This window comes from Ornithorhynchus anatinus, chromosome 9 (assembly GCF_004115215.2).
Source record: "Ornithorhynchus anatinus isolate Pmale09 chromosome 9, mOrnAna1.pri.v4, whole genome shotgun sequence".
Lineage (NCBI taxonomy): Eukaryota > Metazoa > Chordata > Mammalia > Monotremata > Ornithorhynchidae > Ornithorhynchus > Ornithorhynchus anatinus.
This window is the reverse complement of record NC_041736.1, coordinates 6,926,075-6,950,510: the sequence shown is the minus strand read 5'-3', so window position 1 is coordinate 6,950,510 and position 24,436 is coordinate 6,926,075. Positions and strand designations below refer to the sequence as shown.

General features: G+C 47.5%; 2 protein-coding genes across 5 annotated transcripts in view; one reads left to right on the top strand and one right to left on the bottom strand.

Moving 5' to 3' along the window:
* Positions 1-1,550, bottom strand: part of ARL6IP6 (ADP ribosylation factor like GTPase 6 interacting protein 6) — a 32,175-nt gene extending 30,625 nt beyond the window's left edge. The window contains exons 1-2 of the mRNA XM_029072232.1: positions 1,488-1,550; positions 1,169-1,361 (exon numbers count right to left, since the gene is read on the bottom strand). Of these exons, the coding sequence (XP_028928065.1) occupies positions 1,169-1,361; positions 1,488-1,550 (256 nt within the window). The remainder of the gene's footprint in view (positions 1-1,168; positions 1,362-1,487) is intronic.
* A 753-nt stretch (positions 1,551-2,303) lies between these two features.
* PRPF40A (pre-mRNA processing factor 40 homolog A) overlaps positions 2,304-24,436 on the top strand; it is a 36,794-nt gene continuing 14,661 nt past the window's right edge. For 2 of the 4 annotated variants that reach the window (XM_029071728.2, XM_029071727.2), the window contains exons 1-7: positions 2,304-2,403; positions 7,913-8,047; positions 16,307-16,387; positions 20,754-20,864; positions 22,488-22,608; positions 22,842-22,895; positions 23,958-23,982. In XM_029071728.2, coding sequence (XP_028927561.1) covers positions 2,356-2,403; positions 7,913-8,047; positions 16,307-16,387; positions 20,754-20,864; positions 22,488-22,608; positions 22,842-22,895; positions 23,958-23,982 — 575 coding nt within the window. In that variant the 5' untranslated portion in view covers positions 2,304-2,355. The remainder of the gene's footprint in view (positions 2,404-7,912; positions 8,048-16,306; positions 16,388-20,753; positions 20,865-22,487; positions 22,609-22,841; positions 22,896-23,957; positions 23,983-24,436) is intronic. The other 2 variants (XM_029071730.2, XM_029071729.2) reach the window with 1 other exon arrangement.

The following is a 24,436-nucleotide window of genomic DNA, read 5'->3' as shown; positions in this document are numbered from 1 at the left end:
TTGGCGAATGAAGAGTGGGATACGACCGATGCATTTATTATTATTAGTTGGCGAATGAAGAGTGGGATACGACCGATGCATTTATTATTATTAGTTAGCGAATGAAGAGTGGGATACGACCGATGCATTTATTATTATTATTAGTTAGCGAATGAAGAGTGGGGTGGGATACGACCGATGCATTTATTATTATTAGTTAGCGAATGAAAAGTGGGATACGACCGATGCATTTATTATTATTAGTTAGCGAATGAAGAGTGGGATACGACCGATGCATTTATTATTATTAGTTAGCGAATGAAGAGTGGGATACGACCGATGCATTTATTATTATTAGTTAGCGAATGAAGAGTGGGATACGACCGATGCATTTATTATTATTAGTTAGCGAATGAAGAGTGGGGTGGGATATGACCGATGCATTTATTATTATTAGTTGGTGAATGAAGAGTGGGGTGGGATACGACCGATGCATTTATTATTATTAGTTAGCGAATGAAGAGTGGGATACGACAAGAGTGGGGTGGGATACGACCGATGCATTTATTATTATTAGTTAGTGAATGAAGTGTGGGGTGGGATACGACCGATGCACTTATTATTATTAGTTAGTGAATGAAGACTGGGGTGGGATACGACCGATGCATTTATTATTATTATTAGTTAGCGAATGAAGAGTGGGGTGGGATACGACCGATGCATTTATTATTATTAGTTAGCGAATGAAAAGTGGGATACGACCGATGCATTTATTATTATTAGTTAGTGAATGAAGTGTGGGGTGGGATACGACCGATGCACTTATTATTATTAGTTAGTGAATGAAGACTGGGGTGGGATACGACCGATGCATTTATTATTATTAGTTGGCGAATGAAGAGTGGGATACGACCGATGCATTTATTATTATTAGTTGGCGAATGAAGAGTGGGATACGACCGATGCATTTATTATTATTAGTTAGCGAATGAAGAGTGGGACACGACCGATGCATTTATTATTATGATGATTCTTAGTTAATGAAAGACGAGCGGGAGGGTGCTGCGGGTCCCTGCGGGGGGGCGGCCTGCCGGCAGGGGGCGCTCGCCCGCCCCGGCGGGATCGATGGGCCGATCGATCGATCGATAGGGGGAAGATGGGGGGGGGGGGGAAGAAAGGGGAGCGGTACCTTGCACGACGAGGTAGACGATGGCCAGGAGGAAGGCGAGGAGGGCGACGAAGAGGAGGGCGCAGGCCACGGCCAGAAGGCGCAGCGGCCACGGCCGCCAGGCCGCCCGCCGCCCGCCCTCGGCGCATGCGCCGGGGCCCGCGCGCGCCCCCTGCCGGCCGTCGGCGCCCGCGCCGGGGCCCGCGCGCGCCCCCTGCCGGCCGCCCGCGGGGGGCGCCGCCGCCGCCGCCCACAACTCTCCGTGCAGATCCCGCGCCAGCCCCGCGCCCTCCTCCTCCTCCTCGTCGTCGTCGTCCCGCTCGCCGCCCCCCGGCCGCGCCCAGGAGGGGATGGCCACGACGGCCCCGCGCCTCCGCGGCCGCCCGCTCTCCAGGAACGACATGGCGGCCGGCGAGCGGAAGCGCCCCCCGCCGCGCCTCGGCCAATCGGCGGCCGCCGCCGGCCCGCCCCCCTCCGCCGGGTCCTAGCGCCGCCCCGCCGCCGCCCTGACGTGGAGGCCCGGCCGGGGGGGGGGGGGGCGCGCGCGCGTCGGCCGTTTCCCCTCCTCCGTCGCGGGCGCGCGCCGCCCCTGGCCGTCCCGCTCGCGCCCCGGCGCGCCTCCGCCTCCTCCCCGCCCCCCACCGCCCCTCCCCCACCCCTCCCGGCGCCCGGCGGCGGCAGGTTGGTGGGCGTGTGCGACCGTCGGGTGGGGGACGGCGGCCCCCTCCCCGTCCCCGGTGGTCGGCGAGGCGACCGTTGGGCGCGGCGGCGGCGGCGGAGGCGGGGGGAGGGGGGAAGCCCGGCTGGGACTTGGCCCGGCGGGGCCTCGGCGCCGAAGCTCCCCTCCCCCTCCCCCCCCCCCCGTCGTCGTCGTCGTCGTCGTCGTCGTCCTCCTCATGCAGGCGGCGGAGGGCCAATCGGCGCCGAGCGGCGCGGCGGCGGCGCGCCCCGATTGGACGGCGGCGAAGCCCGTCAGCCTCCTGGCGACGCTGGTCCCGCCCCGCGGCGCGAGGCCGCCCCTCCCCTCGGGCCCCGCCGCGCGCCAGCCAATCCCGGCGCTCCCTGCGGCCGCCGCCCCGCGACAGCCAATCCCGTCGCTGCTTGTTGGCATGTGCGGCGGCCGGCGGCGCGGCGGCGGCGGAGGAGGCGGAGGAGGCGGCGGCGGCGGAGCCGGAGGAGGAGGAGGGTCCGGAGGCCTGAGCCCCACGATGAGGCCGGGCGCGGGAGCCGAGCGAGGAGGCGGCGGAGGCCTGATGGTGAGTGACGCAGCCGAGGGCCGCCCCCCCTCCCCGCCTCAGGCCGGCGCGGACCGGAGCCCGGCCGCCGCGCCCCGGGCCCCGGCCGACGGTTACCTGAGGAGACGCCCCGCGGTAAGGCCCGGCCGCGGCCGGGGGGGGGGGAGGGGCGCGCGCACAAAGGCCGCGCGCGCGCCCCCCAAGCCCTGCGCCCAACGCTGCGCCCCCCCCCCCCCCTCCTCCTTCGCTCCTCTTGATGGAGGCTGCGGAGCGCTTGGAATTAGGAGCTGCGGGCGGGCCCTTCCCCTCCCCCCACCCCCCGCACTCTGAACCCGGGGTGGAAGCCCCGCGGAGAGGGGCGGCGGGCACTCCTAAATTTAGTGGTGCTGATGGGGCGCTTACTAGGGGCGGGGCGCTGTGCTGAGCGCCCGGGATGGAGCACGGGGCCGGGGAAGAGCCCCCCCCCCCCCGGTCCCCGCCAGGCGCTTCCCCTCCCCCTAACCAAGGGCGCAATTGCTGGGCGAAGCGCTGCGGAGAGGGGCGGCGGGCACTCTTGGATTCCCTCGGATCGATTGAGCGCCTACTCCGCGCAGGGCGCTGTGCTGAGCGCCTGGAATGGAGCCTCGGGCGCTGGAGGTGAGGCAGCGTGTCGCTGGTCCCCGCCCGACCCTTCCCCTCCCACTAGCCGGGGGTGGAAGCGCCGCGGGGAGGGGCGACGTGCGTTCATTCATTCATTCATTCATTTCTTCATTCAGTCCTATTTATGGAGCGCCTGCTACGTGCGGGGCACTGTACTAAGCGCTGGGAATGGACCAGTGGGCGGGGGAGGCGGGGAAGAGTCCCCGGGCCCTTCCCCTCCCACTAACGGGGGGCGCAAACGCTGGGCGAAGCGCTGCGGAGAGGGGCGCCGTGCACTCCTAAATCCAGCCGTATTGAGTACTCCCTACGTGCAGGGCACTGTACTAAGCGCTGGGAATGGACCATTGGGCGGGGGAGGCGGGGCGGCGTCCCCGGCCCCCGCCGGGCCCGGCTCCCCCTTCCCACTAACGGGGGGGCGCGAGCACTGGGCGAAACGCTGCAGGAAGGGGGAATAATAATAATAATCATCATCATCATCATCACGTGGGTGTTGGCGAAGCGCTCACTAGGTGCCGAGCACTGTTCTAAGCGCTGGGGCAGGCACGGGGCGGTCCCACGTGGGGCTCCCAGGCCTCATTCCCCCCTTTTCGAGAGGAGGGGACGGAGGACCGACCCGGACCGGGGAAGTGACTGGCCCGAGGTCACACGGCAAGTCGGGGGCACCCGCCCCGTCCCCCTTTTGCAAAGGAAAGATGATAGGGGCGTTTGGTAAGCGCTGGCTACGTGCTGAGCGCCGCGGGGACATGCAGGGGGGGATGATAATGTTGGTGTTTGTTAAGCGCTTACTGTGTGCCGAGCACTGTCCTAAGCGCTGGGGGAGACCCGGGGGAATCAGGTGGTCCCACGTGGGGCTCCCAGGCTTAATCCCCATTTTTTTCCAGATGAGGGAACTGAGGCACAGAGAAGTTAAGTGACTTGCCCGCAGTCACACAGCCGACAAGTAGCCCTGACTGCAAAGCCCGTGCTCTTGCCACTGAGCCACGCTGATCAGGTCGGGGCACCGTCCCTGTCCCCCTTTTACAGATGAGGTCACGGAGGCACAGGAACAGTAATAGTAAGCGCTTGATAAATACTACCAAATGAATGATAGAGGTATTTGATAAAGCGCTTGCTAGGTGCTATCTCCCCCGATTAGACCCTAAGCCCGTCAAACGGCAGGGACCCTCTCTATCTGTTGCCGACTTGTTCATTCCAAGTGCTTAGTACGGTGCTCTGCACAAAGGAAGCGCTCAATAAATACTATTTAATGAATGAATGAATGAATATGTGCTAAGCGCTGCGGGGAGATGCAGGGGGGGATCAGGTCGGGGCACCGTCCCTGTCCCCCTTTTACAGGTGAGGTCACCGAGGCTCAGGAACGGTAATAGTAAGCGCCCGATAAATACTACCGAATGAATGATAGGGGTATTTGGTAAGCGCTTGCTACGTGCTAAGCGCTGCGGGGAGATGCAGGCGGGGATCAGGTCGGGGCACCGTCCCTGTCACCCCTTTTACAGATGAGGTCACGGAGGCACCGGGGGGGGGGGCGGGGTAAGCGCTCAATAAATACTACTGAATAAATGATAGGGGTGTTTGGTAAACGCTTGCTACGTGCTAAGCGCTGCGGGGAGATGCAGGCGAATCAGGTCGGGGCACCGTCCCCGCCCGGGGCGCCCCGTCTCCGTCCCCGTTTTACAGATGAGGTCACCGAGGCCCAGAAGACACTAGTGATGATGGTATTTAGTTAAGCCCTTACGGTGTGCTAAGCGCTGCGGGGAGTTGCGGGGGAATCGGGTCGGGGCACCGTCCCCATCCCCGTCTTACAGATGAGGACACAGAGGCCCAGAAAATAATAACGTTGGTGTTGGTTAAGCGCTTACTAGGCGCCGAGCACTGTTCTAAGCGCTGGGGGAGATACAGGGTCATCAGGTTGTCCCACGTGGGGCTGACACACTTTTACTCTCCCATTTTACAGAGGAGGGAACTGAGGCCCAGAGAGCGTTGGTATTTGGTATTCGTTAAGCGCTCACTACGTGCCGAGCACCGTTCTAAGCGCTGGGGTAGACACGGGGGAATCGGGTTGTCCCGCGTGGGGCCCACAGTCTTCATCCCCATTTTACAGACGAGGTAACTGAGGCACAGAGAAGTCAAGTGACTTGCCCAGAGTCACCCAGCTGACGAGTGGCCGAGCCGGGGATTCGAACCCACGAACTCCGACTCCGAAGCCCGGGCTCTTTCCACTGAGCCACGAAGCGACTCGCCCACGGTCACCCAGCCGCCAAGCGGCGGAGCCGGGAGTCGAACTCATGACCCCTGACTCCGAAGCCCGGGCCCTTTCCGCCGCGCCGCGCCGCTTCTCCAAAACAATAATAAAAATTGGTATTTTTACTAGTAAAAATTAAAAACGAGAAAAATAAGAAGAACGACGTCGGTATTAGTTAAGCCCTTAGGGCGTGCTAAGCGCTCTGCGGGGAGATGCGAGGTAATGAAGCTGGGCCACCGTCTCCATCCCCTTTTACAGATGAGGCAACCGAGGCACAGAAGAAGAAGAAGGGTATTTGTTAAGCCCTTACTGCGTGCTAAGCGCTGAGGTAGATGCAAGGTCCTCAAGTTGGGACACGGTCCCTGTCCCGCACGGGGCGCGCAGACTCCAGCTCCATTTTACAGATGAGGTCACTGAGGTTTCTCGACTGTGAGCCCGTTGTTGGGCAGGGATTGTCCCCGCCGCCGAATTGTCCTTTCCAAGCGCCTAGCACAGTGCTCTGCACACAGCAAATGCTCAGTAAATACGAGCGGATGAATGGATGAGGCACAGAAGAAGAAGAGAAAGAAAGGTATCCGTTAAAATGTTGGTATTTGTTAAGCGCTTACTATGTGCAGAGCACTGTTCTAAGCGCTGGGGTAGACACGGGGGAATCAGGTGGTCCCACCTGGGGCTCACAGTCTTCATCCCCATTTTACAGATGAGGGAACCGAGGCCCAGAGAAGTGAAGTGACTTGCCCACAGTCACACAGCCGACACGGGGCAGAGCTGGGATTTGAACTCATGAGCTCTGACTCCAAAGCCCCGTGCTCTTTCCACTGCGCCACGCTGCGTCAAGCGCTTACTAGGGGCCAAGCGGCCCCGTTCTAAGCGCTGGGGGAGATAGAAAGTAATCGAGTTGGACGGGGGCCTTGTCTCGTATTTTCTTTCGGTCGTGTTTATTGAGCACCCGCTCTTGCGTGCAGAGCGCTGTGCTAAGTGCCTGGAAAGTACGATAGAGCCGTAAGGAGAGAGAATCCCTGATCCCAGCAGGTTTGGAGTTTGGTCGCCCTCCGCCTGCAGAGGCCACCTTTTCCGAAGAAGCTTGTCTCGTTTATTTTTCAGTCCGTGGTATTTATTGAGCGCTTACTGTGTGCAGAGCACCGTGCTAAGCGCTTGGGAGAGTACCAATACAACAGAATTAGCAGACACTCTCCCTGCCCGTTAATGAGGTATGTGTAGAGCGGCGGTCAGTTGTAGTTAGAGAAGCGGCGTGGCTCGGTGGAAGGAGCCCGGGCTTGGGAGTCAGAGGTCGTGGGTTCTAATCCCGCCCCCGCCCCTCGTCTGCTGTGTGACCTCGGGCAAGTCACTTGGCTTCCCTGGGCCTCAGTGACCTCATCTGTAAAAAGGGGGATTAAAAAAAAGTGAGCCCCACGTGGGACAATCTGATCACCCTGGATCCCCCCCCCCCCCCCCCAGCGCTTAGAACAGTGCTCTGCACATAGTAAGCGCTGAACCAGTGCCCTAATTATTATTATTAAGTGCTGACCGTGGGCATTCATTCAATAGTATTTATTCAATAGTATTTATTGAGCGCTTACTATGTGCAGAGTACTGTACTCCGCGCTTGGGGGAGAGGAAGGCAGGACGAAATTCGTAGACACGGTCCCTGCCCATTATGTTTGGAAAGGTACACGGGGGCCAGTGTTTTGTTTTTTCTTAACTAGTTCTCGGGGTGCTGTGCGAGCGATAGTTCTCTCCCGGCTCTTGGATGTCTTTTTACGGCTAGCCCCTGCCTTGAGGTTGGGAAGGAAGTCTTTGCTTTTTTATTGCCACCCTGTTTTATTATTCCAAAATGACACTTTAAAGGGCTACTTATTTTTCAGCCTACCTTGTCGGTGTGGGTACTGTCAGGGGGACAGGTGCCTGCTTTACCAAGCTGCGTGGCCTAGTGGAAAGGACAGGGGAGCCCGGGGACCTGGGTTCTAATCCCAGATCTGCCACTTGACTGCCGTGCGACCTTGGGCGGGTCACTTCAGTTCTCTAGGCCTCAGTTTCCTCGTGTGTCATCGGGGGCTTTCGATACCCCCTTCTCCCTCCGACTCAGCCCGACGCGGGACAAGTACTGTGTCCGACATCATAATAATGCTGGCGTTTGTTAAGCGCTTACTACGTGCCGAGCACTGTTCTAAGCGCTGGGGCAGGTACGCGATAATCTCGTATCTATCCCAACGCCTCGCACGGCGCCTGGCCCGTGATGCGCACTTCAGGTACCGCAATTGGGGTGGCCCTTTATTACCGGATGGGGCTGGGCCCGGCTGAAGATCAGCGTCTTCCCCCTCTCCCACTTCCCCCTCGGCGTGACAGGAGCGGGTGGTTCTCCCTTACTTGTGAATTGGCGTTCACCGTCCTTGATTCTACACTTTGCTTTTCCAGTCCTATTTTTAGTGACCTACTCCTTATTGGAGCTGGGCCCGTCACCAGCGTGAACGGTGCGAGCGTCCCTCGCGCTGTACGAGCGCGTGTAATTCCGTCGGTGAAATGGAACGAGAGGAACACGTTCTCAGGGTTACTGGAGTAAGCCAGATGTGGTGCCGCTAGAACGAGTGAGCGAGCATTCCTGTATATTGCATTTTAAGCTGATGTTTCCTTTTGAACATTCTTTTTCAGATGGGGCACCCGGGCATGCACTATCCTCCCATGGGAATTCACCCAATGGGCCAGAGACCACCAAATATGCCACCTGTTCCACACGGAATGATGCCGCAAATGATGTCCTCAATGGGTGGACACGCAATGGGACAAGTAAGACGGCTTTTTATCCTTGTTCTTCCTGACATCACTCTGGAAAGAGTGTAAGACCGTTCAAACGCCGCAGGAAACGGATTGAGGATTTAGTGTTTCCGTTAAAATAAAGGGTCAGTGCAACGTTGGCTTGCAGGCGTTATCCCATTTTCTGATTCTGACACGCTGATAACTTGAATTCATTCTTTCCCGTTTTAAGACACCTAAAATTTACTTTGACAGCAGTAGGTACAGGTGAGGCGTGTGCGTGTTCTGTTTAAGGAACAGTGTGCAATTAGTCGTGCGTTTGGTGTAATGGTTTTGTCTTCCAGCATGTCGATCTCATCTCAGAGCTAGAAATCTAGTCTGTTCACATTATATTTTGTGGATCTTCCCAAGTCAACAGTTAACAGTTTGCGCTGAAATTTAGGCAAGTGTCACCTAGAATCCCTTAAGACGTGTCCCTCCATCTTCCTTTCTCCAACCCAGGTTTTCCGTAAGAAAAGGGACAAGTAGGTCATTCATCGTTCATGTTTCTCCTACACGGGCTAACTGAAACGGCATTATTTAGATTGTACACTGTTGTGCTCTCCTCCACTCCGGCTTCAGAGCTGTCAGTCCCTTCCGTCTTGAGTGTAGGGTCTCCGTTGAAAAATCTCGAGTTCGGTCTGAAGTGTCGCTGAGGCGGCTCGGGGACTCGTGCTGGAGTTCAGAGCCTAGACTGTGAAGTAGGAGAGAGAGCCAAAACTGAGGCAGCATCGGTGGCTTGTACTCGGGTGCCCTCAGGGTGCTAGGTGCTGTATGCGATACCCCGAAAGTCGCTGGGTTACTCTGGATACTGAAGCTGTCCAGATTTCAAGGACTGAGCTTGGTGCTCTTTCGTTCGAGTCTGTTCAAGCTCCGATTTCAAGTCGATCTGCGGACCGTCCGGCCAGCGGGCGGAGGAAGAGGTCGTCTTTCCGGGCATCCCCAGGATAGGAGAGGATTGCGTCTACGTTGAGTAGTTCCCCCCCCGTGCCTCCCCTGGCAACGCCGGAAGAATAATTGGAAAGGCGGTCTTCCCTCGGAGGCGGTTGACTTGAAAGAGTGACTCCCTGTGCCTTCATAATGTCATTCCCTTAGCGGTGGAGGAGGGGGTCCTCTGATGTCTCTCCCGTTCTCTGCGGCGACTGAGCCGCGGGGAGCTCTTGCTTGCTTTGTAGAGCTGCTCAAACTAGATATTGGGCTTTTAAAAATATATATTTATTCTCTCTCTACATGCTCTGGTTCTTATTTAAAATTAGTTTCTTTCCACAGAAAGATAAAATAAAACAATTTGCTACTGCCAGCTGCTTCTCTCTTTTCTGGGGCCTTCTGTTTCCATTGGGCCGATCGAGGTAAGTTTTGCAAGGGATTGACCTGCTTCCCCTTGCTATCCGATGCCGCAGCACTGTTTCCCACCCCCCCTTCCCTCCAAACCAAGCCACCGGCTAGTCATTTCGTATGTGAATATTTTTTTTTTTAATCTTTTTTTTCAAGTATTTTGAAGTAACCCTCACGGTGATGGATATAACCTTTGTGATGCTGGTCACATTTGCCTCGAGGGCTTTTAATCTGTGCTGGTGCTGCAGTAACCGTTTTCCATGTAGCATTACTTCCCACCAGAGAGCATTTCCATTCAGACACTCTAGTCGTGCTTTGTGGTTTCTTCCTATGTTCGCTTCCAAGTGCAAGGTCAATGGCGAGTCATTCGGCCCTGCGATTTTGGGGGCCTTCTTCTTGGCTCTTGTAAATATCGCGGGCAACACCCCGGAGCCCCGCACTTCTCCAGCCAACAGAAAAGTCGCGCTTCACACCCTCCCCGGGCTCTCCATCAGTGACCATAAGTACCGTTCTCGAGCCGCAGGTACGGTCGGCTATGGCTGGTTTTTCGTCTCCGTGAATTTCTTTTCTACCCGCCTTTTGGTGGAGAGGCTAACGAGCAGTGGACTGTCCAGAAAGCCAGAGGTCAGAGGGAAGCCAGACCTGGATCGTCCTTAATCAGGAAATCGGTGTCAACTCCCAGCAGATGCCATTCTGTTGTCTGAAATGTTTCTGCAGAGCCTGAAGTTTCGGAACTTTGGGGTTTTTGTATCGATGAATGCCCACACTCACTGAGCTAGAACCGATTAAAGTATGTGGGAGGTTGGCAGAAATACTTGATGTTAATTTTTTGATAGTTATAGGCTTTTGTGTTGGGAATGTTAGCTCTATTTTATGCTCCAAAGAGGTTTTCTGCCCCTACTTTGCCAAGAAGTACGGAAGATGCGAGGGGAAGTCAGCAGCTTAGTTTGAGCAGTGATCCATGACAGCGTTCTCCCCCCCCCCCCCCCATTTTTATTTTCTTTCTAATTACATTTCCTTTCAGATAGGTTCTGTGATGTAGGAGCCCAATTTAATCCTCTGTGACTCCGCGTGGGGCAGCTACTTGGGGGTCGGAAGGCCATGTGAAATGCCAAACTTGAGAGCATCAGAACGAGGCCTGGAACACACCTAAAGGACTGTTATAAACGTGATTTTATTTATTCTCTTGTTTCTGCTACGCAGATTGAACACAAGTTTATGATGAGGATAGGACAGAGTGGACATGTTTTGAGCTCAAACTATGCCAAGCAGTGCGACAGATACTCCCTGCCCGCAAGGAGCTTATAGTCTAGAAGGGGAGCAAGATTAAAATAAACCGTGGGTCTGTACATCAGTGCTGTGAGGTTGAGGGTGGGGTGAATATCAGGGGCTTAGAAGATACAGACCCAAGTATGTAGGTGACTCTGAAGGGAGCGGGAGTACAGGGGAGGGCTTAGTCGAGAAAGACCTTGGAGATGTGATTTTAATAAGGCCTTGAAGGTGGGGAGAATGGTGGGCTTTTATATGTGAAAGGGGAGGGAATTCTAGGCCAGAGGGAGAACTCGGGCAAGGGGTCGGTCGTGTGATAGATGAGGTCGAGGTACAGTAAGTTGAGGAAGGAGGTGTCCTGAATCAAAAAGGTCAACAGGAGATGGAGAGGTGATTACTATAAAGCCCTCGATAAGGAATTGCTGTTTGACGTGGGGGAGGGGGAGCAACCAAAGGGTAAAAAAAAGTGCTGATTTTAAGGAGAAAAGTATAAGTTGAATAAGAAACTAACTGGACGAAAGAGATCTTGATGAAAAGAAATTGGGAAGTGGAAAGACGGCAGTTCATGCATTTTCGTATTTATTGAGTGCTTATTGATTGCAAAGCACTATTCTGAGCGCTTGAGAGAAAACAGTACAAACAACAGACAGACACATTCCTTGCCCAGAACGATCTCACAGTCTAGAGGAGACGAACGTATAAGTAAATAGATATATATGTTTGTGCGGTGGGACTGGGAGGGAGGGTGAACGAAGGGAGCAAGTCAGGGCGACCCAGAAGGGAAGTGGGAGAAAAAGAGAGGAGGGCTTAGGGAAGGCCTCTTGCAGGAGATGGGCCTTCAATAAGGTTTCGAAATGGGGGAGAGCAATAATCTGTCGGATACGAGGAGGGAGGGCTCTCCAGGCCAAAGGGAGGATGCGGGCAAGAGGTCGGCAGCGAAATAGACGAGATCGAAGCGCAGCGTGAAGGTCAGCATTGGAGAAATGAAGTATGCGGGCTGGGTTGTAGTAGGAGAAGAGTGAGGTAGGAGCGGGCAAGGGGATTGAGTGCTTCAGAGCCAGTGGGGAGGAGTTTTTGGTCGATGGAGTCTTAGAAATCTGGCCGGCCTGTCTGACCCAGGTCCAATCCATCGAAACCTGATGAACTCCCAGATCCCCTGCCTGAGCGAGTCGGCAGTATGTGCTCAGATCAGTTTATTCATCCCCCAGAAGGAGAGTCTCAAATAAGGTAGGTTATCCGCATTTTGTTTTCTGAACCAAAAGGTGGTGTGAGTATAACTTTTCTCCGAGGGTGACTTTCTCACGGCTTTATGAATACATCTTCATTTAGACGCCGCTGAGACGCCCGAGTGGCCTAGTTTTAGGGCGCACCGGTTGCTTCCGGGAAAAAAAAAGGCAGGCTTTGGAATCTCGCAGGTCTACGAAGGATGATTGTTCGAGGACGGCGTCCATCTGTTCCAAAACCCCACCGAGCACGAAGACAGTGGTGTCTCTGCAGTAGGAGGGATTTAGAGTAGACAGATTCTTGGCGGGATTGGTGATACCTGGGGTTTTAGACTGAGCTAGTTCCCTTATCAGAACGGTTCTAAGTATATCTCTGGTGACAGGAGGCTGAAACTGATGGGTGGTGATTTCTCAAGATCTTCGCTCTATGATTTTATGATTTTAGATGGTGACGGTAACTCCAGTTAAGCTCCAAGACATTTCTGTGAATCACACGGGTTCACCTTCCTTAGTCCAACCTCTTTCCAAGCTTGCTGGCCTCAGTTCTTGCGGTGGAAAAGCCTTTGTCTTGATCATTTTCCCCTGGTTTTGATGTGGTACCACACCCCATCAAGGAAAGGTATCTCGATCCCCTAGTATATGCCCAGTTTCTCGGTCTAGAAAGTGAAGACTGAAAGAGCGGCGACCGTCTCCAGCCAGATTTGCCAGTGCATTCGTATTCGGCTGTAAATTGTGACGCCACTGGAAAAAATCCCTTCTGGACTGCTGGTAGCCAGACTTACACATGCCAGCTTAGTTCTTGAGCGATGAGATTTCTTTTTTCTCCTTTTTTAGAAAATAAAATAAAGCGGTTTTAATGGTATTTAAGCACTTACTATCTGTCAAACAGAGTAGTTACAAGTCAATCAGGTGTTCGCTGTCCCTGTCCCGCGTGGGGCTCACAGTATAACTGGGAGGGAGAATTTAACCCCCATTTTACAGCTGAGGAAACTGAGGCACAGAGAAGTTAAGCGACTCGCTTGAGGTCACAGTCACACGGTGTCAATTCCAGTCATATTTTGAAAATACCAACTTCTTAGTATTTATGAAATCACGTACAACAAGACCTGTGACCGGTGCTTGTTTTTTCAGGTCAATTGGCCAAAAGCATCGTTAATTTTCATTAAAAAACATCACGGGGTTTTGTGGCTTGGGTGTGTTTGTTTCTCAGATTTTGCACTTGAAAGAAACAAAAGGAAGGCAGCTAAAGGCCGTGAATTTGTTCAGGCTCCGGAGGCTCCGGAGCTTCCTAGTTTAAAGAAATTTTCACCAAAATCGGTTGCGGCTCTTTAAATGGAATGATATTTGCTGATGAAATTGTGGTTTTTCTATAAATGGCATCTGAACAAAAATAGGATTGTGATTCTTTTAATGTGAAAAATGTATTTCCCAAGGAAAAAATAGCACTTAAAATCTCAGGTATATCATAGCATTATGAAATAGGGCAAAAATTACGAAATTAATTCCCAGTTCGTGACAATATAGGTCATATCTCTTTGGAGAGAGTGTGGTTTTTGGGGGGAAGGGATGGGGGTTGGTGTTTTGTTTTTTTTAACTCCTTTAGAACTTTTGGGGCCTAACTTAGCCCAGACCTGACATTTGGCCCCAGCCCAAATTTAACAAGGATTTCATCTTACAGGCAACACCATATAAAGCTTTATACTTCTAGTCCTACTTTGATTTCTGTGAAATCACAGATCTGCATATCTATTCAGTGAGCAGAGACTATTCCCCATCACTGTCCTACTGTCTTGGGGTCTTCAGGTCAGTTCCAAGCAGCTCGGACAGTCTGGTGATATGTCAACGTCATTTCTTTTCTTCTTGTTTTTTTTTTTTTTTTGCAGGGGGCGGGTTAGGATTTTTTTTGTTTTCTTTTTAGAGGGAGGAAGAGGAGTCAAGGCAGCTCAGTTATCAGCCAGTGAGAAGGCATGTGTGAGAACAATCTCTCCCCAGTGATAACCTGTCTCTGCCTCCTCAACCCAATGCTTTTTAATTATTTATGTAATGACTAGGGAGAACATTAAATCCATGGAGCTGAAGAACGGATGGATGAGATGTGCATCTGTGGCCAGTAAGACATGAAGATTCGGTGAAATTTTCCGGCCTACCTTTACGTTTCCCTTCCTTGAAATGGTCTAAATTTTTTCAGGAGTTTTATGTTCACTGAACTAGTTTGGTGACTTTTTTTATTTAGCGTATTTATTGAATGTCAAACGTTAGGCACTAAATATCGACCACTCATCTGCTTTTGTTTTCTCATCGTCTATGATGAAAACTGTCGATCCTAAGAGGAAATAGGATCCTTCTGAATTTTCTATATTAGCCAGGTGGAATATTTTAGAAGATAGCCTAGAAATACGAAACATTTTCTTTTTTCAGATTTGTGTTGAATACGAAAATAATAATCAAATTTTATAACTTTCACAGTGAGTTCTGTAATTCAGTAGAGCAAAAATTTGGAATCATCTATGAGTAGATTACATCGTATCTTGAAAGTCAGCATGTTTGAACAATTTTTAAAGGTAGTTGATGTAGTGATTTCTGCACAAAGTTAGGTTATTTAGTAGTATTCCAAGAATTTTAGTTGTTGCAGATACCGTGAAATTCTCACATTCATTTTTCCTAGGTCTTGATTATTTTTCAACGGTACTTTTAGTTGACAATTAAAAATAGGCTTGTTAGAGGAAATATAGGCTGCGTATTGCATGTTGATCTTGTGTGATTTATTAATATTAAGTTAATAATGGCCACCTTCTGTTTTGTTAAAGAAAAAAATGACTGATGGTCCGCAACATGAAAGTTTCCCAACAGCTTGAGGATAAGTAAACTTTTTCAAAGACCGTTTTCCAGTTAAATGTGTGCTTTTCCCAAAAGTTGTTTGGAGTTAATCCCTCTTCATAAGTCCTCTGTATTTATACTTTTTATGTGCTGTAAGATTGGAAAAAAAATTTTCCCAGCTTGTATTTTGATCATTGGAATCTACAGAGACTAAAATTATAAGTCTGCTGTCTGTTTTTTAAAAGACACTAGAGTGTTCAATATGGGATCCGTTGCATCCGAATGCAGTGTCAGACTGTTGCTATGTAGACATATCAAGTAAATATGTTTGTTTTTTTGATGGATGGCCTTACGGTATATTGTTTCAGCTCCTGTTTTTAATGGGTAACAATTCCTTTAGATCTCTGCTTTGAACTCTTAGGAACTGTGTGGACTGAATGTGTATTTAACATGCTAAAAGCTTTGAAGCCCCTCTTGATTGTCTTTAGAGGTCTTCTTTTTGGGTATAAGCAGAGAGCAGACTCCCTTGGGAATTTATTTTGCCTGCATTTATTCTTCTATTTATTATTCAGATATTCAAGTTGTTGACACTTCCTGAATTAGAGAGTGTTTTAAGTAAATAAAAAAAAAAAACTTACCCAGAATGTTTTACCAGCCCTCCTTTTCTTACTTACAGCAAATTTCATAAAAAGTCAGGTTAAAATAATACTGACCTCAACTCACCCAGTCATAAATTGGGCAGTAGGTTTACTTTTCCTCTGAAAATTCCCACTTTTCAATTTGGGTTTCATATTTTTAGTAGCTAGGTGAATTTACAAATTCAGATCGCATACATCCTCTACTCATCTGGTCAGTCCCGTAGGTCCCAAATTCCTGACTGAATTAGGATCGAGGTTTGAAAAACTTATTCTTCTCTTTCCCCCTTTTGATGCTAGGCTGAAGAAAGTTCTGTGAAATAGTTCGGGGCACTTTTAATTTCATAATTTCAAAGTCCTAATGGGGAAGGGCAGAACTGACGCTTATGAAATTAAAATGCCTGGTGAGACTGACATGGGACAAACAAGCAATCAGTGGTTTTTTTAATTGAGTGCTTACTGTATGCGGAGCACGGTACAACGTGCGATACAACAGAGTTGGTAGACAAATTCCCTCTCCATGAAGGAGCTTACAGTCTAGAGGAACAGAGACTAGAATCTATCTTCTGCCCCTGAGTTAAGATGCCCCTCTGTTCCTGTAGTAGAGAATATAAATCTTTGGCTTGTCCACATGTTGCCTTTTCGGTAATCGTGTTTTTCTTTTTCTTTTCTGTCACTCTTATTAGTTGTTTGTTTTCTTCCCCTCCACCCTCACCTTAAAATCCTTAAGCGAATGCTTAGTTGCCGCAGTTCCACCTTTTCCTTTTCCTATTCCACCCAAAAAGAAAAGAACCAAGATGACTCCAGAGAGTATTTGAATAGGGATTCAGTTAGAGATATTAATGTAGGTGACTGCTGCCATCTTAGTGCTTCATACTGATTTAGTTTTTCTTTAGTGTCGGTGTTAACATTTCCATTTTTTTCATGTTAAAATGACATTACTTTTTGATAACATTTCCACACTTTTATTGTAGATGTCCGGAATGATGTCTTCAGTCATGCCTGGAATGATGATGTCTCATATGTCCCAGACTTCTATGCAGTCCGCCTTACCGGTAATGTTTTGAAAGCAATTTTTGATCTCTGGATGGTTTTCGTTAAGTCGGCTAATTTGGTTTCACCTGAATGATGTTTTTGAGAACACTTGGAGAGTAGTTGCATACACGAGCTCAGAAAACGAAGATTGATGGAACTCTTTTTTTGATTCTTTTGAATGGGGGTTCTGCTGTCATTTTGTTAGGGAATTTAAAATCAACTTTTTATTCATGAGTTCACCATCTACCGCCCACTTCTATTCCACCCTGAAATGCGCCTAAGTTTCAGCTGTCTCCTTCTCCAGCTTCATTGTCCCAGATTGCTTCCCAGCCAGGGCCCATCCGCCGTCTCTTTTAGCTGTCATCACTGGTTCTCTACACAACCCTTTTAGGACAAAATTCTGGGCTGAATGGACGTTGCACTGTGCATATAGAATTGCATAGCTGATGGCTTTGGGTTCTAATTTCGTCGCTTCCATTGTATTATTCGTTCTCGTCTACTCGGGCAATAATTGAGAGTTAAATGTTATGTGGAAATTTTTCTTTTTTCCTTGAACTGTAGACACGTATTTACAGTTCTACCAATATTTTGACTGGGTACCGCTTCATTTTTTGCTCTGGGAGGAATTTAGCATCCTGGGTTAATACTCGACTTCCTAACCCATCCACGTAAAAGGGACTAGAGTGCAATAGTTATGCACGTTCTCTAGGAGAACCACCTACCAATCCAGTCTTGGAAATGGTGTGTTCGTGGGAATTTGGGAAAATGTTGCCAGTCGTTCGAGGAAGTAGCAGAGAATACAAGCTTAGACATCCGTACCCTCAGGTTGTGAGCCTCACGCCAGGTTTAAACTGAGATCGTCCCTACGAGCTGTGCCTTCTTCCCACGGAAGTCACCACGTTAGGCTGTGGACTCTTAAGTCGTGCAACTCCTGTATGCCTGGCTTCCCCCAATAAAATTTCTAGCACAATATCAGAACTGAATGTTATCAATTTTTTCTTACAACTAGAAGTAAGCAATAGGGATGTAGCAAGGTATGCATGAAAGCATTCACCAAGACAGAAAAAATAATTTGACCAAGTTCATTTTTCCTTACTACAAGCAAAAAAAATGAAACGTTTCAGGAGATAATAATAGTGATGGTATTTGTTAAACGCTCACTGAGTGCCAGGCACTGTACTAAGGACAGGGGCAGATACAAGCAATCGGCAGTTCACTTGGACAGCCTTGCTTGACGGGCTCAGCCCATATCCAGAAGACTGAACGGTTCTTCGTGGGGATTTGGGCCAGGCGGGGCCACACGTGAAGAGCTCGTTTTGGATCAGATCAATCTGATCCCCAGACTTAGGAGGGAAGGGAACAGGAGACTGGTTTCTTGTAGGCGAAACACCTCTCCTCCATTAAATTAGATTTTAAGCTTCTTGAGGGCAGGGACAAGTCCATTCCGCAGCACCTAGTACTAGGCTCTATGCACAGGTTGGGGATGATGTCAATAAACTGAAATGTCATAATCCATGGGACATGAGACAGTTTGGGCCATTTGAGCCCCTAAATAAAAAACGATTCTCACACCTCCCTTTATTTTTGTTTTTAGGTGTGACAGGCACACAGATAAATAAGATGCAACCTGTTAAAACTTAAGTTTGGCTTCCTCGGTATTTTTAAAACTACGTGTGCTAAACCGCCTTTTCTGATCATTAGCCCATATCTACCTCATTGACTCATGAAGAGATTTCCGAAATAGAGCTTTGGAATTGCAGTTTATGTGATTTGTTTGAGTAGATGATTTCTTAGCCCTTAGGGTCTAATTTAAATAGGCTAGAGTTGGGAAGGGAAGTGCCTTCCAAGAGGTAATTAAGAACATAAGCTATGCCCTTCTAGGCCAGGCTAATGGTCCATCAGCCCAGAATTCTGTCTTCAACAATTCTGCTAACAATGGAAATGAAACAAATGCATTTGACTTTGAAAATGGAGGTTGCAGGATTCATGTTTGATTTGCTTAAATTCCAGTATGGGGGGATTTTTTAAAATGCTGGGCCTAAATTATTACTGATCCTTGAGTGTCTTTTCCTTTATCTTAATCCATACTGGCAGTGGTCTGTGTTTTCTGCACTGATGCTCTTTGAAAACATTCATATGACTTCTTTAAAAAAAACAAACACCACTCATATGGGTTCTTTAAAAAAAAAAAAAAGAAAGAAAACTATAGTTTCTGGTAACGTTTTAGTAAATCTAGTAGTTGTAGATTTGGTGTGGTTTTTTTTTTTTTTGTTTAATTCTGCCTTATGGGTACAGTGGCAAATGCCACAGACTTTTGAAGACCTCTGTTCACAGAATATCTAGTGTGATTAGCATTTAGTCATGTTAAGCATCGCTAATTCCCAAAAGATGCTAATTGGAAAATAATGTTGGCCCATACCACAGATGGCTATGTTAGGAACAGAGCCGATAATATTTGAGTAACTTCTGAGAATTTTCAAAAGAAAATGCAACTGTTTGCACTTTCATTATTTTTTGTTTATTTCTTTTAAACTCAGAGGATTCACTTTGGATTTGCTTCAGATACTTAGCTTCTCCTATAGGGCCTCTCTTGATTTTTGCATCATAATTGTGGTATTTGTTAAGCACTTTGCAGCAGGCTGTGTATTAAGCACTAGGGGAGATGCAAGCAAATCAGGATGGCTGCAGTTCCTGTCCCGCTTGGGGCTCACAGTTTTAATCCCCATTTTACAGATGAGGTAACTGAGGCACAGCGAAAGTGATTTGGCCAAGGTCACACAGCAGACAAGAGATGGAGTCAGGATCGGAACCAGGTCCTCTCGATTTTCAGGCCCGTGTACTCTCCACTGGGCCACCCTGCTCCTTTTAGCAAGTAATATTCAGGCTTCATTGGATATTTCCCCAATATGAAACATATACCAGTCAGTGTTAGTTTTAATTGGTTCCCCAATGAAGAAGTCTCAGGTGCCTTACGTTTCCCTCAGTTATGCATTTGCTGCATCAAATAGAGTTTATACCACCAGTGTTGGAGGCTTTTGTCAGTTTTAAAATCCTATGGGCACTTTAGGTAGATTGATGTAAAATTGTGACATAATTTAAATTTTCAGTTTCAACTTGATTTTCAGTTCCTGTGGCTTTTTAGTTTTCAGGGCATTTTGTCACCTGCCAGCGTCAGGAAAAAAACTAAAGCAAACTACTTTTCCCCTATACCCAGCACTGTAGATGGATTCACTTTCCTTCTGAATAATTAATCAGTAGCCCCCCCCCCCCCCTTCAAGCAGAGCTGTCCTTCCATTTGAGGACGGTGGTACTAATGAAACGATTGTATCCGTGGGTGGAAAATGTTAGGCTGAGACTTGCTTGCACGCTGTGGCCGTGAAAATTCAGTAGTGCACCTTTTCTGTCCCTTGACACTCTGGGAGCTTTACTCCAGTGGTCACTTTCAGCAGTCCAGGTGCTAGTTTTCCTTTTGCAGTAGCATTGGTGGTTCACGACGAGCTCCCCATACCATCTGTCCAGTCTCCCCGATGCCCGGTGGCACTCATCGAGATAGGTGGTAGAGAACCTGGGTGCGCTCTGGAGAGAGACCTAAATATCTCTTAGAATTTAGCGGCAGAGATCCTATGCCCCACGGTGGTATTAATTGAGGGCTTACTGTGTGCCGAGCCTGTACACAGGCTCAATTAGACTGTAAACCCGTCATTGGGCAGGAATTGTCTCTATCTGTTGCCGAATTGTACATTCCAAGCGCTTAGTACAGTGCTCTGCACATAGTAAGCGCTCAATAAATACTATCGAATGAATGGCGTGATAAGTAAGGTCTACTGCTGCTCAGGTACCCGTGACTGTTGGTGTCTGACATTGCATCGTGGTCCTAGATAGACGCGTTTACAGAAATATAAGCAGTTGCATACTGGGTTACACCAGTGAAGCACTCCAGCCCAAAATTCGGTTCAGGTAGTGGATATTAAAAATAAATAAGAGGACCAATGTGGCGGTTACCTGTCACAACCATCCTTATCTTTTAAAACTCTGTAGTCTCATAACCTTGCATGGAATTTATCCAACCCCGGTCTCACGAAACACCTGCTCCAGCCTTAGAATGGAAAGCAGGCTTGCTCTCTCTGGTAGTATCTGGACTTATAGACAAACTGTATAAATCAGCGAGATGATTAAAATCTTTAGTTAGATATTTTAGAAAACTTCTTTTTGTAAATTTCGACTTCCGAATGGTGCTCGTTGCTTGAAATCTAAGTCCCACTTAATGAAAAGCGTTTTCTTCATGCTTTAGCATTTTCCATTCTATTTTATGTTGACATTTTTGCCCAGTATTCTTTATTGATTTTAAATTCCTTCATTTTGACTCTTTTCTTATTTTTTTTTAAGAAATCAATGTGGACTGAGCATAAATCACCAGATGGAAGGACATATTATTACAATACTGAAACAAAGCAGTCTACATGGGAGAAGCCTGATGATCTTAAAACACCTGCTGAGGTAAATTTTGAAAATTTTTGTCAAAGGCACTAGTAACTTTATAGTATACTGTTTGCCACCTTACAACCTTACTTGATTAGGACTTGCAGACTGAACTAAGGTTTCTAAATGTTGCTTAATTAGATGTTGACTAGTTGAGCAAATATGAAATACCATGTGGTCTTAAATCTCCAAATTTTCTCAAGTGTTACTTCATTGGTAAGTAGCTTACATAAGGGCAGTTACTTGACCAGAGGGTGGAGGTATCTTTCAGGAAAAAAATCAGAATTCCATGGAGGTGAAGGGGAGAAATCAGTGATTCAGGTGACTGAATTTATTTAGAAAGCATATTTTAGTAGACGTGATGCCTTCGTTTACCCAGCTTCTGTCCATATCTCCCATTTCACACCATGACTCCGCCCTCATTTGTATCATGCAATTTGAAAATTTGCGTTGGAGGTGTGCAGATGCTCATTTCCTTTGTGCTAGGAGAAGTGAGAGGGCATTTGCAGGCTCCTGGAAGTATGTTCATATTTGCCAGAAAACGGTTTGAAGCGTTTGTGAATGACACTAACAAAAGTTGGTAAGGGAGGGGAGGACACCTTGTAAATAGGAGATTGAAAGGTAATGCTGGTACTTCTAAAGGTGCTGGTACTTCTAAAGATGGAATCAGAATTTAAAATGGATAAAATTAGAAACATAGTTCAGTTTATACATGGAAAATATGCTGCATTAGGGAGGGAGATAAACTGTACAGTTGCTGCACCTTTGGTGCAATGTGCCAAAGTTTCCAGGGGTTTGGGTGTCCAAGAAGTTGACTGTGAGTCAACATGGTTCTGGGGTGTGAAGTGCATAGGGCAGTGGGCTGAGGAATCTTTTGTGGCAATTAAAATAAGATATATGCTTGTCTGTTTGTAATAATCTGTTTGTGTTATTCGGCAAAGGCTCCAGTGGAGGTGAATCACCATATACTGCCCCTTGAGATTTCTTTCAGTCCTTAGATTCCGTTGCGCCACGATCTTTATTCTGCATACTAAATTTCATTTCAATTTGGCTTAAAGTTCATTAGGACAACAATCCAGGTTACTTAGTTCTGCAGCCACAGTCCTTACTGGTTCAGCCTTCGGTCGTCGTCCCCCCATATCCCCCAAATTCAGGAAAGAGTCTCATATTTCATGGTAGTTTGAGACTTTGCTTTCAAGCGGTTATTTTAAGGGATCACTTTACACTCTATAGTCTGTTTGCTTTTATAAATAGCTTAGTCTTCCTGATCCTGTTTATGCTAAAACACATAACAGTGCAGTCACAACTGTACTAAAATGGGACTTCTCGTTTTTGACATTCTTTAGTCCATGACTCCTTTACTGCCTCACTGATTATTGGCAAGTCATGTGATGTCAAAATCTGATTATCTGAACTAGTTGGGATGGGCTAGTTCATATAGCTAAACTCCCATTTCCTTTGATGAGGCAAAGTTTTAAAAGTTTATATTCTATCCAGTTCCGAAACTCACACATCTCTCTTATAGCTTCGTCTTTAATTACATAGCTGGGTTTATATTGATTTTAATTGTATTTGAAGCTTTTGCTGAGTATTTCTCTGTATTAGAAAAACTAACCCAATTCATTTTGTCCCTCCCATCAGCAATTATTGTCTAAATGTCCCTGGAAGGAGTATAAGTCTGACTCTGGAAAGCCTTACTACTATAATTCTCAAACAAAAGAATCACGTTGGGCAAAACCCAAGGAACTCGAGGATCTCGAAGGTAATTTAGGGAAATTACTCTTCAGAAGCCTTGACAGATGTAAACCATTCATATTGAAGCAGTTAACCATCATGGCTAGGACTTTACAAAAATCCTTTTTGTTAAAAATCAAGTGCTTGCAAGATTTTATAAATGCTGAAACGTTTGGTGGGTTATTATTTCTTGTTATTGCTATAGATCCCGATTCTCTAGATTAAATAGATTTTTATTTGATTTGATTCCACTGAAACTAGGATACCAGAATACCATTGTTGCTGGAAGTCTTATTACAAAATCAAACCTGCATGGTGAGCTGCTTTGATAATTCATTTTCTGTCATTTTACTTCTTATAGTATTTCAATAATCTATACTAACCATGATTGGGCATTCTTACAATAACGTTCAAACAAATCATGTTAGAATTAATTAAAATGGAATTGGGCTTGAAATTTTGTTTCACAGTTAAGCCAGGAAAAGATGTATTTTCCACTTGTCCATACTGACAAGCTGGCATTTACTCCACTTCCTAGATTGCTGGAGACGTTCTGATAATATAAGTCTCATCTTAAACTCAAGTTGTTCAGAAAAGGATATCCTGTCCTGTCATTCTTCTGAATCTCTTTCATTCTCTGTCGTAATACCAAAACTCCATGAGTGATGATTAACTGTACTTGTGAGGACATTGGTTAGAGATGTACTTAGGTAACCATTCCTTAAACTGTAAATTGAAAGTGTTAGTGCATTTTTTTATTCGAATGGCATGAACAAAGAAGTAATTAGATGGTTCAACTTTGTGGGCTGGGAAAGCACATTTAATTCTTCAGGTAAAATCTGTGCATAGGTGCCATGATTTTCAAGAATTTAGGAAGATGAACTAAAAGAAGTTTTGTGGCACCTTTTTAGAAGGGGAGAGAATAGATTTAAGGATGAAGGAGGAAATGGGTTTACTTGATTTTTAATTTACTGTTAAGGTAGCATTCACCTGACCAATTTGCAACTCGTGTTTTAAAAGGTTACCTTACTAATGTGGTTCTCTACTTCCCATGAACTTTGAAGTCATTTAAGTATAAACTGCCTTTAGGGAAAAGTTTTTATGTCATACAATGACAAGGATGCTTCCTAGCTCAGGGACTGAGCCTGGGAGAGAGATTTCTAGTCTGAAGAAATAGAAGTGATTGAGGCAGTTTCCTAAGAAAGACTTTGTAATTTTCTGGGCGGAGATCTAGGTGGAAAAATCAGGGGATCTTGAAACGTACAATCTGGGGGGCTATTTCCTTTCTTTCTCTCTTCGAACTTTTCAGAAACACACTGTTTAATTGCTCTTTGATAAAATACCTTGTTTTGAATGATATTCTTTATTTTCTTATAGCTATGATCAAAGCTGAAGAAACCAGGTATGTAATTTTTAGTGTGTGTTTGCCCTTGCTGAGTCTTCCTTGTGACCATGGGCCAAGTCACTTCTCTGTGCCTCAGTTACCTCACCTGTAAAATGGGATTAAGACTGTAAGCTCCATGTGGATCAGGGGCTGTCCAATCTGATTACCTTCTATCTACCCCGGCGCTTAGAATGGTGCTTGGCACTTAAACACCATAATTGTTATTATCTGGGGAGTGGTTTTGTGGAGAGAGAATTTCCTTGCGATTCTATACATAGCTGGCTCTCACACAGGAGCCCTTAGTGAAATAATCGGTCCCTCATATTTCTGTATTATTTTGCCTGTGTGTGATGTTCTGCGTAGGCACTTACCTAGAGCTTTTCTGTAGAGAAAATTGACTTATCATTAATTGGAAATTCCCACCGCTACTGCTGTCGGCAGTGTTTAATGAGTGGAGGTGAATCACCACATA